The sequence below is a fragment of the Salminus brasiliensis genome, chromosome 8 (assembly GCF_030463535.1).
Source record: "Salminus brasiliensis chromosome 8, fSalBra1.hap2, whole genome shotgun sequence".
NCBI classification, from domain to species: domain Eukaryota; kingdom Metazoa; phylum Chordata; class Actinopteri; order Characiformes; family Bryconidae; genus Salminus; species Salminus brasiliensis.
The window spans coordinates 41,783,182-41,796,191 of NC_132885.1; the positions used below are offsets into that span (position 1 = coordinate 41,783,182).

A 13,010-nucleotide genomic window follows, 5' to 3' on the forward strand; every position below is an offset into this window, starting at 1 on the left:
TAGTCTGTTGGATGGTGGGTCCAGGAGAAGATGGGGACGGGTACACTCAGTTTTATGACATTTCATAAACTCTGTCATCCAGAAACAACTTAAAGTGGGGCTTTGTGTGAGGAGCTCTCAAAGTGTCCGGTCCATTTCTATGGACACAGTACTCCTCAGTGTAGAACACCTGATCCATCTAAAGCCTTGATGAAGTGAGTGGTTAAATCCTGGGGGCGAGCGGGGGGGGCTTAGCACTCCTTTATACCCGTCTGGCCAATGATGTTGATGGCTTAGCTGGTCTATGAGCATGACCAACCTGACCAAGCTGGTTGTACTGGGTGTGACTGGTCAACCATAATAGTCACAATAGGGTTGACCAGCATGGTCATGCTGGTAATGCAGGTCACCATCACTGTCTTGCAGTGTTCAACCAGGTTGGTCAGGTTGGTCAGGCTCATGGACCAGCTAAATCATTCAACTTTAAGCTGGTCAACCAGCCTGACCAGTTTAAAGGTCAGTTTAAAAGTCAGTAGAAACAAAGAGGATGACCTAAATTTGAGTTAAATGGACCCATTAGATCATGACCTACTTCACCATGTAAAACTGCAGTGTAATATTAATAATAATAAGTATGAGTGTATTCATTTAGCTCCACTGTTCCTCAGCAAAGGCACAGAAGACGCTCCTCGCCACAAGGTGGCGGTATACAGTCGACTTGCCCTGAAGCTCCACAGAAGCCTGGCTGAAGATGGAGGCTGTTGGTGAGGTAGGAAATGTAGTCATAATCAGACTTTACAGCACGTGTTGCATTTCCATCAGCAGGAACTTATCTAGAACATCATCTGCTTTTGACTGAGAAGCCTGCTGTGTTTGTACTTGTGGGTCTCTGGTTCTGGATAGGTTCTGGATAACCCATTTCCTGCTTGGTTGAGTGTTTTGCATTATCTAGAACACACAGTTCTAGCCAGGAAGAGCTGGTTAGTGAGTTAATGAGAGTGGAATAGGTTTAAGAGCTGCAGAACCTGCAGGAGATGAAAGCTCCAGCTGACCCCTGAGATCCCAGACTGTAAACATCAGTAGAGCTATTAGGATTAAAGGGGAATTTGACTAATTGTTGGAAATCTCTGCATCATTAGACGGTTAAAATGTAAACAAAGCCATTCAGACTAGTTTGGTGTAAAATGCTGAATTCTAGAGAAACTGTAGAGAAAAAAAGCAGAGATTGATTTGTTTACAGTGGTGGTGAATGGAACCAGACGTTGAAGAGTTTAGAGAGTCACAGTCATTACACGTTATGGATATACTGATGCATGCGACTTAGTATCTCATTATAATGACTTGGTATTTTAAAACAAGGAATTAGTATTTCAAAAATAATGACTTGGACAACTGCTTAGCTTCTCAAATGACCAATTTAGTATCTCAACATAATGACAAGGTATCTCAAAATAATAACATAGCACTTAGTATTAGACCACTGCGGGACTAATAAAGGATTATCTTATCTTAGTATCTCAAAATAGTGACGTAGTATCTCAAAATAATGACTTAGCATTTCATAATAACTGCTTAGCTTCTCAAATGACCAATTTAGTATCTCTAAATCATGACTTAGTATCTCTAAATCATGACTTAGTATCCCTAAATAATGACTTAGTATCTCTAAATCATGACTTAGTATCTCTAAATCATGACTTAGTATCCCTAAATAATGACTTAGTATCTCTAAATCATGACTTAGTATCCCTAAATAATGACTTAGTATCTCTAAATCATGACTTAGTATCCCAAAATAATGACTTAGTATCCCTAAATAATGACTTAGTATCTCTAAATCATGACTTAGTATCTCTAAATCATGACTTAGTATCCCTAAATAATGACTTAGTATCCCTAAATAATGACTTGGTATCTCTAAATCATGACTTAGTATCTCTAAATCATGACTTAGTATCTCTAAATCATGACTTAGTATCTCTAAATAATGACTTAGTATCCCTAAATAATGACTTGGTATCCCTAATTAATGACTTGGTATCTCTAAATAATGACTTAGTATCCCTAAATAATGACTTAGTATCTCTAAATCATGACTTAGTATCTCTAAATCATGACTTAGTATCCCTAAATAATGACTTAGTATCCCTAAATAATGACTTAGTATCTCTAAATCATGACTTAGTATCCCTAAATAATGACTTAGTATCTCTAAATAATGACTTAGTATCTCTAAATCATGACTTAGTATCCCTAAATAATGACTTAGTATCCCTAAATAATGACTTGGTATCCCTAAATAATGACTTGGTATCTCTAAATCATGACTTGGTATCTCTAAATAATGACTTGGTATCTCTAAATCATGACTTAGTATCTCTAAATAATGACTTAGTATCCCTAAATAATGACTTGGTATCCCTAATTAATGACTTGGTATCTCTAAATAATGACTTAGTATCCCTAAATCATGACTTAGTATCTCTAAATCATGACTTAGTATCTCTAAATAATGACTTAGTATCTCTAAATCATGACTTAGTATCCCTAAATAATGACTTAGTATCTCTAAATCATGACTTAGTATCTCTAAATCATGACTTAGTATCTCTAAATAATGACTTGGTATCTCTAAATAATGACTTGGTATCTCTAAATAATGACTTGGTATCTCTAAATAATGACTTAGTATCTCTAAATAATGACTTAGTATCTCTAAATCATGACTTAGCACTGTGCATCTCAAAAGAACGGGTCAAGCCAGACAGTGACATATCTGTGTGTTATCTAACCCTAGAGAACACCCTCTCTCTCCAGGTCCAGGGTGGAGAACCTGAGCTGTGTCCTAATGTTCCGTGTTCCTGTAGGAGAAAGTGACCATTCCGTTTGGGGCTAAAGTTCTGGACGGTGTTCTGACTGTTCCTGAGGTGGACGTGGTGAAGACAGGACTCGTCCTCACACATGGAGCTGGAGGGGACATGAATCTGAAGGCCCTGCGCTCTCTGGCCGGCTGTGCGGCTGCCGCCGGTGTCCTGTGCCTCCGGTTCACCTGTAAAGGCCTGAACCTCGCCTACAGGGTGCGGGCGTTCCAGGCAGTGGTTGTAAGTGGAGGACACAGTGCAGTGATGGTCATTGCACTCGGGGTTACTGATGCTCAGCTTGCTTGGCTTTCTTTTTACAGGATTACCTAAAAACCCTGGAGAGGTTCTCGCTGAGTAATGTTTTCCTGGCGGGTGAGTGATCTGAGCGGCCGCGGAGCCTCAGTGATTAATGATTACAGCAGACGCATGTGATGATCAGTCACACGCCTGTAAAGTGAAGCTGCCCACGTAGAGTTCTTCAACATGAAGAACCACTGCGGGTTCTCTAAACAGTGTTTTATTAATAACAAAAATGGTATATCTATTTACACATCCCGAGGTTCTCTAAAGAATCAGTTCAAGAACCTTGAGGTTCTCTAAAGAATGGGTTCGAGCCTCCTGGGGTTCTCTAAAGAATGGGTTCGAGCCTCCTGAGGTTCTCTAAAGAATCAGTTCAATAACCATGAGGTTCTCTAAAGAATGGGTTCAAGACTCCTGAGGTTCTCTAAAGAATATGTTAAAGCTTTCTGAGGTTCTCTAAAGAATCAGTTCAAGAACCATGAGGTTCTCTAAAGAATGAGTTCAAGCCTCCTGAGGTTCTCTAAAGAATATGTTGAAGCTTTCTGAGGTTCTCTAAAGAATGAGTTTAAGCCTCCTGAGGTTCTCTAAAGAATATGTTGAAGCTTTCTGAGGTTCTCTAAAGAATGCACTCAAGCCTCCTGAGGTTCTTATCAGGGAACACATTGAGTTCTCTAAAGAATGTTTCAATAGAAGAACCATCAGCTGAAACAATCTTTAGAGCTATCTTGGGTTCTCCAGATAATCATCTATTGAAAATGTGCTTCAGGACTTTAGGTTCTTTTAAAATGTTTCTATTCAGCCTTTTTTTAAAGAACCATCCACCGAAAGGATCTTTCAGGAACCACATTTGGTACTGTAAAGTATGGACATTTTAATGGATGATTTAAAAGAACCAACAATATACATGATCTTTAAGGATCTACTTTAGGTTCTCCAGAGAACCCTCCATTGTAAACACCCTACAGGAATCACCTTAGGTTCTCTAAAAAGACTTCTATTTATATTATTATTTTTTTAAGAACCGTCCATTAAAAGCATCTCTCAGGAACCACATTTGGTGCTGTTTGAATAGAATGTAGAACCATCAATATACATGATCTTTAAGAATCCACCTTTGGTTCTCCAAAGAAATCAACTTTTGGGATCCAACTTAGATTTTGTGTCAAGTCCTTTAAAGAACCATTCAGTGTAAGGATCAGTGTCAGAACCCACATTTGGTTCTTTAAAGAATGTTTCAATAGAATTTTTTATTTGAAGAGGTTGTTGAAGAACCTCCCAAGCTCCCGTCTGGGAACCAAAAATGGCAAGGAACCCACTTTTGGGATCTTTAAATTAAAGGAATGTGTGTCTGTGCTTCTGTCAGGTCGGTCCATGGGTGCTCGAGCCGCCGTAGCTCTGGGCAGACAGCTGAGCGCCGCAGACGAGAGCGCCGTGCGAGGCCTGGTGTGTGTGTCCTTCCCTTTGCATCCTCCTGGACAAACTCACACACATGTGAAGCGCAGCGAAGACCTCCGAGCGCTGTCCCGCGTCCCCGTGCTCTTCGTATCCGGAACAGCTGACCAAATGTGTGAGAGGGTGAGTGTGTGTCCAACACTGTCAGTGGTTCCCCGGTTGTCTCTCCGTGGCACACATTTGGTAGGTGCCGGCCACTGCATACCGGCAGGGAACACCCCAGAAGACCTGCCTGATGTTCTGGAGATGTTCTGACCCAGTCATTATCTAGAACATCACAGTTTTGGTTCTTGTCAAAGTGTCTCAGATTCTTACGCTGTCCGTTCTAATGCCTGGACCTTTGTTTCTGGCTTCTTTAGAAACTTCTGGAACGTGTTGTGGAGCAGATGAAGAGCCCCAGCTCTGTGCACTGGGTGGAGGAGGCCAATCACGGCCTGGCGGTGAAGGGGAGGGCCGAGGAGTCTGTGCTGGATGAGGTCAACTCTCAGATCATCGCATGGATACAGGAGCGTGTGTGAAGATCCTTGGCTGTCTGGACAAGATGCAGAAGGAGGAAGATAGTGATGAGTCTGGTTTTGTAAATAAAGGTTCTGAGGTTCTGAGATGGGTTCTGACATTTCCTGCTTTGTTCTGATGGTGTTTTACATCTTTTAAGAGTCACATGGGCAAAATTGCGCTAATGAACTTGTGTTGAATCATCCTGTAGTGAAGTGAAGCTGCCCTTCAGCGTGAAGAACCACTGCAGGTTCTCTAAACAGTGTTTCAGTAATGACAATAACGATATATCCATTTACACCCCTGAGGTTCTCTAAAGAATGCGTTCAAGAACCCAGAGACTTGCCAGATCCTGTCACTGTAATCCCCCTCTCTAAAGAATGAGTTCAAGCCTCCTGAGGTTCTCTAAAGAATATGTTGAAGCTTTCTGAGGTTCTCTAAAGAATGAGTTCAAGCCTCCTGAGGTTCTCTAAAGAATATGTTGAAGCTTTCTGAGGTTCTCTAAAGAATGAGTTCAAGCCTCCTAAGGTTCTCTAAAGAATATGTTGAAGCTTTCTGAGGTTCTCTAAAGAATGAGTTCAAGCCTCCTGAGGTTCTCTAAAGAATATGTTGAAGCTTTCTGAGGTTCTCTAAAGAATGAGTTCAAGCCTCCTGAGGTTCTCTAAAGAATATGTTGAAGCTTTCTGAGGTTCTCTAAAGAATGAGTTCAAGCCTCCTGAGGTTCTCTAAAGAATATGTTGAAGCTTTCTGAGGTTCTCTAAAGAATGCACTCAAGCCTCCTGAGGTTCTTTTCAGGGAACACATTGAGTTCTCTAAAGAATGTTTCAATAGAAGAACCATCAGCTGAAACAATCTTTAGAGCTATCTTGGGTTCTCCAGATAATCATCCATCTAACTTGTGCTTCTTCCATCTTCTTATCGGCTTCTTCTTGGCCAGGGTCACAGTGGGTCCAGAGCCTACCTGGCCTATCTAATAGTATATTCAAATTATGCACATTTTCTATGTTTTAAAATATAATTTACATATTACAATAACTGTACATATATATATATAACTGTATGTACATATATATATAATATATGTATAACTGCATATATATATATATATATATATATATATATATATATATATATATATATATATATATATATATATATATATATCTATGTAAATATTTACCATTATTTTATATATGCCCATTTTTGTTATGATACACAGATTTATTGCCACTGGAATATTTCAGAATATATGAGTTCTGCAACATATGTAATCCATTTACCAAAATATTTCCATATGCCAAAATTCCTTTGTGTGTGTAAATATATTTTATGATATACAGATTATTGCCATTTTAAAATATGAGAATATGGAGAATAAATGGGAGGTGCAACATATATTGTGGTATTTTAGAAAATGAATTTGTAATATGTAATATATGTGTTTTACAATATACAGATTACAGCATTTCAAATATTGGGGAATATATGGATTGTACAACAGAAATACACTGTGAAATATTAGAAACTACTATGTAATATATTCCCTAATATATTTCAATATATGCAAATTTCCCATGAAATTTATTTGTATCTTGGCGAATATATCACCAAGTATTTCACAATAGCATAAGATCCTTTTGCACAATCTATGTATACTCTTATATACAGAAAATGTGGCAATTATTATTATTATTATTATTATTATTGATATCAGTATTGTTGTGTGCTTTTCTGGCTTCATTACAATCCCAACTAATTTAATTGTAGCAAAAAAGATAAGCTTCAGTGCAATAACAGTAACATAGTGGAGCAGGATATATACTGTGATACACAGTTTAGTGAAAGGAAGTCTAAAACCAGCTGGAACAGAAGACTGAGTTAAACATCCGCTGATCATTAACCTCCTAAAGGGTCACGCCTGCCTCCTGTGTCTGCTGAAGATGAGCGATTGCTCCAGTCCAGTAGTCCACCTGTACAGGATGATTCAGCACAAGTTCATTAGCGGAGTGAGTCCACAAACTGGAACTGCAGCACTGCATTCTTTAGAGAAACTCAGGGGGTGTATTCTCATATTTTTAAAAATGCAATAATCATCATAATATATATTTACACACACAAAGTAATATTGGCATACGAAAATATTTTGGTAAAAGGATTACATAGGAGTATTTTCTTTATACAACTCATATATTCTTAAATATACATGTGGCAATAAATCTGTGTATCATAAAATATATTAACACACTGGAAAATGGGCATATATTGTAAAATATATTACAAATATATTACATATTACAAATGTTTTCCCTATCTCTCTCTCTATACACACACACACACACACACACACACACACACATATATATATATATATATATATATATATATATATATATATATTTATATATATCATAATAATATATATATATATATATTATATTAATATTCATGTATGATTTATCCCACATGTGATATCTATCTATATATCTATCTTCTTATCGGCTTCTTATATATATATATATATATATATATATATATACATGATTTATAATATTCATGTATGATTTATCACATGTGGGATAATGAATATTAATATAATATTAATAATGTAATACAGATTTGCTGCTGAAATCACATACCGTGCCTCTGTTGTGTGGCTAAAGAATTTGAAGTTCTGGAATCGGCACCGTATCGCAGACGCAGTGGGTGGTATCGGTCAGTCCCGCTGCTCTTCAGGGGGATTACAGTGACGGGATCTGGCAACGCGGCTGTCGTCAGGTCTGTCCCCGGTCGCCTTTAAAGAAACATGGCGGTGGATCTGTGGAATAAGGTGGATATTCCGCGTCCCAGCGCTGCTTCGACCTGTCGGATCGCCTTCAGTGCTGCTACAGGTACCGCTTATATTTCACTACAGGCCAAAACAGTGTCGTTTGGCCGAGGGTGGGTGTACAGAGGGGGGCTAGGTGTTGTTTACGTTGCACACGTGGGTTGGGGAGCCAGATTCCCGTTAAAATAAACGCAGCTAAAGTTTTGTTCCCTCATTAATGCTTGTCTGATGTTGCCTGTGCTCTCTCAGAGGAGATGGTGGAGAGCTTTATTTCGCACGGTTCTGATGTGCTGAGGCTTTTGGGCAGTGACGTGCTGCACACGGAGATCCGGGTCCTGTATGAGGTTCTGTATGTGGTAAACAACAGCCAGAGACAACACAGGCCTTTCAGGGCCATCAAGCAGGTTTGTGTGCATTTTTTGATAATTTTCTTTAATAATTTTTTTATTTTAATGTGGCATTAAATTAAAGATAAAGCACGACGCTGAATTTTACCTCCATGCTGGAATCGGACGTCCCACCTTAAATGGGGCAGCAGTCCCATTCTGGAGCCTCAGTTCTGTTTAATAAATGCTTTAATGGTTAAATAAATCAATTAAGTTCATCATATTAATATAGTTTATGCATTTTGTTGATAGGAAATGGAAAAAAATATTTTAATAAAAGATATTTTCACGAATGCGGATATCGTCACCGGCAGTTCCAGCTCACATATATTACAAAATAAAAGTTTCTTAGAAGACGTAATTAAACACATTAAATTCATGATAAATCTATCAGTCCTTAAGGTTTGCTTTCCTCCCCGTCACAGAACGTTATTCAGCCATATATAAAAAAATAAAAAAATAAAAAAATAAAATAAAATAAAAAAAAAAAAAATATATATATATATATATATATATATATATATATATATATATATATATATATGTGTGTGTGTGTGTTAATATTTACTAAATTATTTTTTGAATGCATTATTAAGAGAATAATTATTAAGAGTCATAAAACAGCTTTGTTGAATAAAATTTTGATTGTATTCTGAAGGTGGAGCAATGCATAAACCGGCTAAACGAAATGAAACTACTAGGGGCTTTACAAGACCTCCAGGAGCTGTGCCCCAATAAAATTCAGAGGTAAAGTTAGTGTGTGTGTGTGCGTGTGTGTGTGTTAAAGAAATGTATGTTGTGTACCCATGCTGTGAAATACAAAGTATTATTATTGTAATATTTTTAGTTATTTTTATTATTATTATTATTATTATTATTATTATTATTATTATTATGTGTAATGCACTGCATGTCCCAAAGTATGTAGACACCTGCTCATCCAGTGTTTCTTCTAAAATCAAAAGTTATTAACTGGGAGTTTGCCCCGGAATCTCTCTCTCTCTACTCTTCTGAGAAGGCTAGTAAATATTAAGAGAGAAAATTGCTGTGAGGAGGATTTATTGCATTCAGCCGAACAAGATCATCAGTGATGTTGGGTGCTGAAGTTGGCTGATGCCCTCTTCTATTGGTCGGTGCTTTTCTATGGACATCCATTATATATGGACAGATGTCAACATGCCTTAGAAGGGGTGTCTGGATACTTTTGGACATGCAGTGTTTGTTTATTTTTGTCCCCCTGAATATTGATTGGTGACCATCATCGTTCTCTGTGCAGGGATGTTGGGCTGGACGTTGGGCACTGCGACGTGCCCAGTCAGCCTGTGCTGGAGTGGTTTTGTCTCAAACTGCTGGGAGCTTCTGGTCTCCTTGCTCGGACCCTGGACCAGTGCACCAAAGCCTTCTCGTATCCTTCAACTAATAGCGCGAACAAAATGTCTCCGAAAGGATGAGAAATAGCATGAGGACAAAGACTTTCTGGAGTCTAGGATCAAACACTTCTTCTCAGGAGGGGTCATTGAACTATAAGCAGTGCAAGTAATTCAGAACAGATAAAAAAAAAGTTGCCAGGGGCAAACTCTTATTACTGTTACTGTTCCTTATTCACACTCCGAATCTGATGCATTATCTGCTGTACTTTACCGGTAATGTTTGAGTTCCCTAATTTACATCTACTGAGATCCACGCGTTCACATTCGGCAGGAAAGTCCAGGTGTAGTGATGTCCTCTGCATGAACGGGCACCACATGGCCTATTCACACCAACTAGACCAAATCAGACCTGTCACAGCTCTGCTTCCCTTCAGATCCATCGAGGTGATACCACAGTGATGATTGTCACTGTCCAAATACTTTTGGACCTGTCTGTGGGCTAGGCCACGGGTATGAGTGGATAGTATGCTCTAATTGTCATTATCACACAGCCTTGACTCTGTAACTTGACAGACTGACAAGGCAGCACCTTCGCCTGGCTGAGTTCATCCTGCTGAACTTGGTGCTCCTGAGCATGCTCAGTCGACTCTGGTGAGTTCAGAGGAGCGGGTTAATGCTGGGTTCTTGGGCTCAACACAGAATCATTTTACATTTCAAAAATATTGAAATGTAGATATTACATTAATCAACCGATCCAAAAAAGAATAGCGTATAGAATAGAGTTTTATTTTTTATTATAACAATAATAAGGAGTCATTTAATGTTAATGTGGTTAATTAAGTTAATATATCATTTTTATTTTTTATTATTTTTATTTGACAGTGTACAATTCACTCCCCACTCCTCACAGTCCATATATGGAAATATGGAAATGAACAGTTTATTATCTAGTCATTACTGTTAATTACTCACTAGATACAATGAGACTAATGTTATAGTATGTTATGAGACTATGAGACAAATTACAAAATAAAAGTAAAAAAAATAAATAAATAAATACACACCCCTTAAAGAGTTTGGGGGGTTTAAGATAAACCATTAAGCCATGAAAGTTCATGAGAGCTATGAGAGTTCAGTTTGTAATTGACTTTATTATTATTATTATTATTATTATTATCACTAATCACAGCACAAGGTTCCTCCACCAGGGTGTGAAGTACATAAGCAGGAGCCTGTGACTGACCAGCAAAGGCTATTCTATGAACCGCACAGTGGTTTAAGCAGTATGGTGTGCTCCTACAGTTAATGTATGTGTGTGTCTAGTGTTGAACATGATTCGGCCAATCAGAACCCTGCACCCACTCTTCGCATTTCCTGTGTTCCAGGGTGTTCTTCAGAGGTATCCTAAGAGCCCTCGTGCCCATGTACCAGAGCACCGTAGAGCTCCGTCAGCAGGTGGCCCAGTGCTGGCCCATGGCCTACCTTACTAACTTCGCCCTGCCTGAAGACCTGGAAAGCTTCCTGAGCCCCTCTCACTGTGACCTGCTCAAGACAGAGAACGAGGCAGGAGCCCCCGGATCCTCTGCCCTCGACAAGCTCTTCAAAGAAGGAGAGAAGGTGCAGGTGGAGGACGGAGAAGGAGACGAGAGCAAGCTGATGCAGATGCTGGCCAGAGAGGGAGTAGGGAAGTCTAGCGTGGATCTAGGGAAGGCCGTTTTACGGGAAGGGCCGCATTACTCAGGTAGGTCTGCCTGGTCAGGGTTTTCCATCCAGCTGTCCACCACTCTCTGTATGATATTCACTACATGTCCAGAAGTATGTAGACACACGCACAAGCTTTTGTCTTTCTTCTAAAGTCAAGGGTATTAATAGATAGTCCAGAGCACCCAATACCAGTGCGTTTCTATGGAGATCATACAATGTGTGGACCAATTAAGAGGGGCGTCTGGATACTTTTGGACATATTTGTGATGTGAACACTCAATAGTGTTCTTCTTCTCCTCTATTCGTCTGCAGGCTCTTCGTCAGTGTTGGACATCAGGTCAGTGCTGCAGAGAACCCACGGCGTCTCCTCCTCCTCCTCACAGTGTGCAGCTAAACTGTCTCCAGTGGAGCCGGACCCAGCTTTCGTCCAGCAGAAGGAAACCTACCTAAAGCTGCTGAGGACTGTGTCCTCCTTTAGCGAGCTGGATGTCCAGCTGAAAGAGATGACGGACTGGTGCAGGAAGTGTAAGCTGCGTCAGGAGCGACGGCATCTGGCCTTCCTACTCCTCCAGTGCCAGAGGATGAAGACGGCGGAGGGTGAAGGGGTCCGGTACGGCTCTTGGTTATTTTAACGTTTTGGTGTAACGCAGTGATGTGGAGTGAGTGTCTAATCTATCACTGTCTAATCCCTCAGGGTGCAGAAGAGGCTGAGAAGATTGCGTATGATGGTCAGACGAGTTCTGCGTAACGGAACAGGGGCCGCCCAGCCTCCATCCAGCCCCCCCTCTTTTCAGTGGAGGACTCATGGATGCATCAGAAACCGATTTATTACGCTTATGGCTCGTTATGGAAGTGTCAGGAACCGAGTCAGATTGTCTAGAACTCCTTCTCGCATAGCCAGAGATCTTTTTGGTGTAGCAGCAAAGACGAAAAGTGGGAAGAACTTAAAGAATCTGCCCGAAGAAAGCTTGGTGAAGGACACGAAGGTGAACAGTGAGGTCAGACACAGTCAAAAAGAAAACTCCGAGGCGGCTGAGAAGACTTCGCAGGAACCCAGCTGCGTGAAGAAGAGCGAGATTGATGATATCTTTGCAAAGATTGGATTTTGATGTTGGACGTACGGACGTTTCAACATTAAATCATCACTGTTACAACTGCATCCCTGTAGTTTTTTGCTTAATTTCACTTTTTTCTACACTAAAAGGAATCGTGCAGATTAAACCCGGAAAGCCTGAATCGGACATGAAGAGGCCTGATCTGCCTCAAGGGGCACAAAGCCCACAACCTGGACAACATGAGGCGTGCAGACATGTATCAGACAAGTTCTGATGATTCCTTGGCCTTCACAATAAAAATATTCAAAAACCCAAGTCTTTAATATTTCTTTTCTGGTTGTTTATTGTGAAGTGGGACAAATAAGCTTCATGCTGTGTTGCTGATCAGGAGTTGCTCATTATTAATTCCTATAATAATGCTAATAATAATTCAGTATTCATTTTTAATAGGCAGAGCATCATCATTGTTGCAGAATTATTAGATATTAGAAGTGGACCACCTTTTAAAGCCATTTTGATATATATTATGCTAATCTATCATCTAAAATACGCAATGACTGCTAACCCTAACCCTAATCCTAAAC

At 39.6% G+C, this 13,010-nt stretch overlaps 2 protein-coding genes across 3 annotated transcripts; both read left to right on the top strand.

Moving 5' to 3' along the window:
- The first annotated feature begins 707 nt into the window (after window positions 1-707).
- On the top strand, window positions 708-5,194 carry tex30 (testis expressed 30). 2 transcript variants are annotated; one of them, XM_072686640.1, is made up of 5 exons: window positions 708-748; window positions 2,797-3,080; window positions 3,161-3,212; window positions 4,504-4,715; window positions 4,952-5,194. In XM_072686640.1, exons 2-5 carry the CDS (start codon window positions 2,958-2,960, stop codon window positions 5,108-5,110), a joined length of 546 nt encoding a protein of 181 aa, XP_072542741.1. In that variant the 5' UTR covers window positions 708-748; window positions 2,797-2,957; the 3' UTR covers window positions 5,111-5,194. The 2 variants fall into 2 exon arrangements, with proteins under 2 accessions (XP_072542741.1, XP_072542740.1); XM_072686639.1 differs by having other exon boundaries at window positions 716-748; window positions 2,847-3,080.
- A 2,649-nt stretch (window positions 5,195-7,843) lies between these two features.
- On the top strand, window positions 7,844-12,741 carry nepro (nucleolus and neural progenitor protein). Its single transcript, XM_072686638.1, has 8 exons — window positions 7,844-7,975; window positions 8,161-8,315; window positions 8,956-9,044; window positions 9,574-9,702; window positions 10,241-10,318; window positions 11,053-11,408; window positions 11,684-11,981; window positions 12,066-12,741. The coding sequence occupies exons 1-8, from the start codon at window positions 7,891-7,893 to the stop codon at window positions 12,478-12,480; spliced, it is 1,605 nt and encodes a 534-aa protein (XP_072542739.1). The 5' UTR covers window positions 7,844-7,890; the 3' UTR covers window positions 12,481-12,741.
- Window positions 12,742-13,010: the final 269 nt, after the last annotated feature.

Coding starts and splice junctions, on each gene's coding strand:
- tex30 (XM_072686639.1), top strand. Junction 3,213..4,503: donor GAGTAATGTTTTCCTGGCGG/GTGAGTGATCTG, acceptor TGCTTCTGTCAG/GTCGGTCCATGGGTGCTCGA. Junction 4,716..4,951: donor CTGACCAAATGTGTGAGAGG/GTGAGTGTGTGT, acceptor TGGCTTCTTTAG/AAACTTCTGGAACGTGTTGT.
- nepro (XM_072686638.1), top strand. CDS start 7,891: ATGGCGGTGGATCTGTGGAATAAGGTGGATATTCCGCGTCCCAGCGCT. Junction 7,976..8,160: donor CGCCTTCAGTGCTGCTACAG/GTACCGCTTATA, acceptor GTGCTCTCTCAG/AGGAGATGGTGGAGAGCTTT. Junction 11,409..11,683: donor GGAAGGGCCGCATTACTCAG/GTAGGTCTGCCT, acceptor ATTCGTCTGCAG/GCTCTTCGTCAGTGTTGGAC.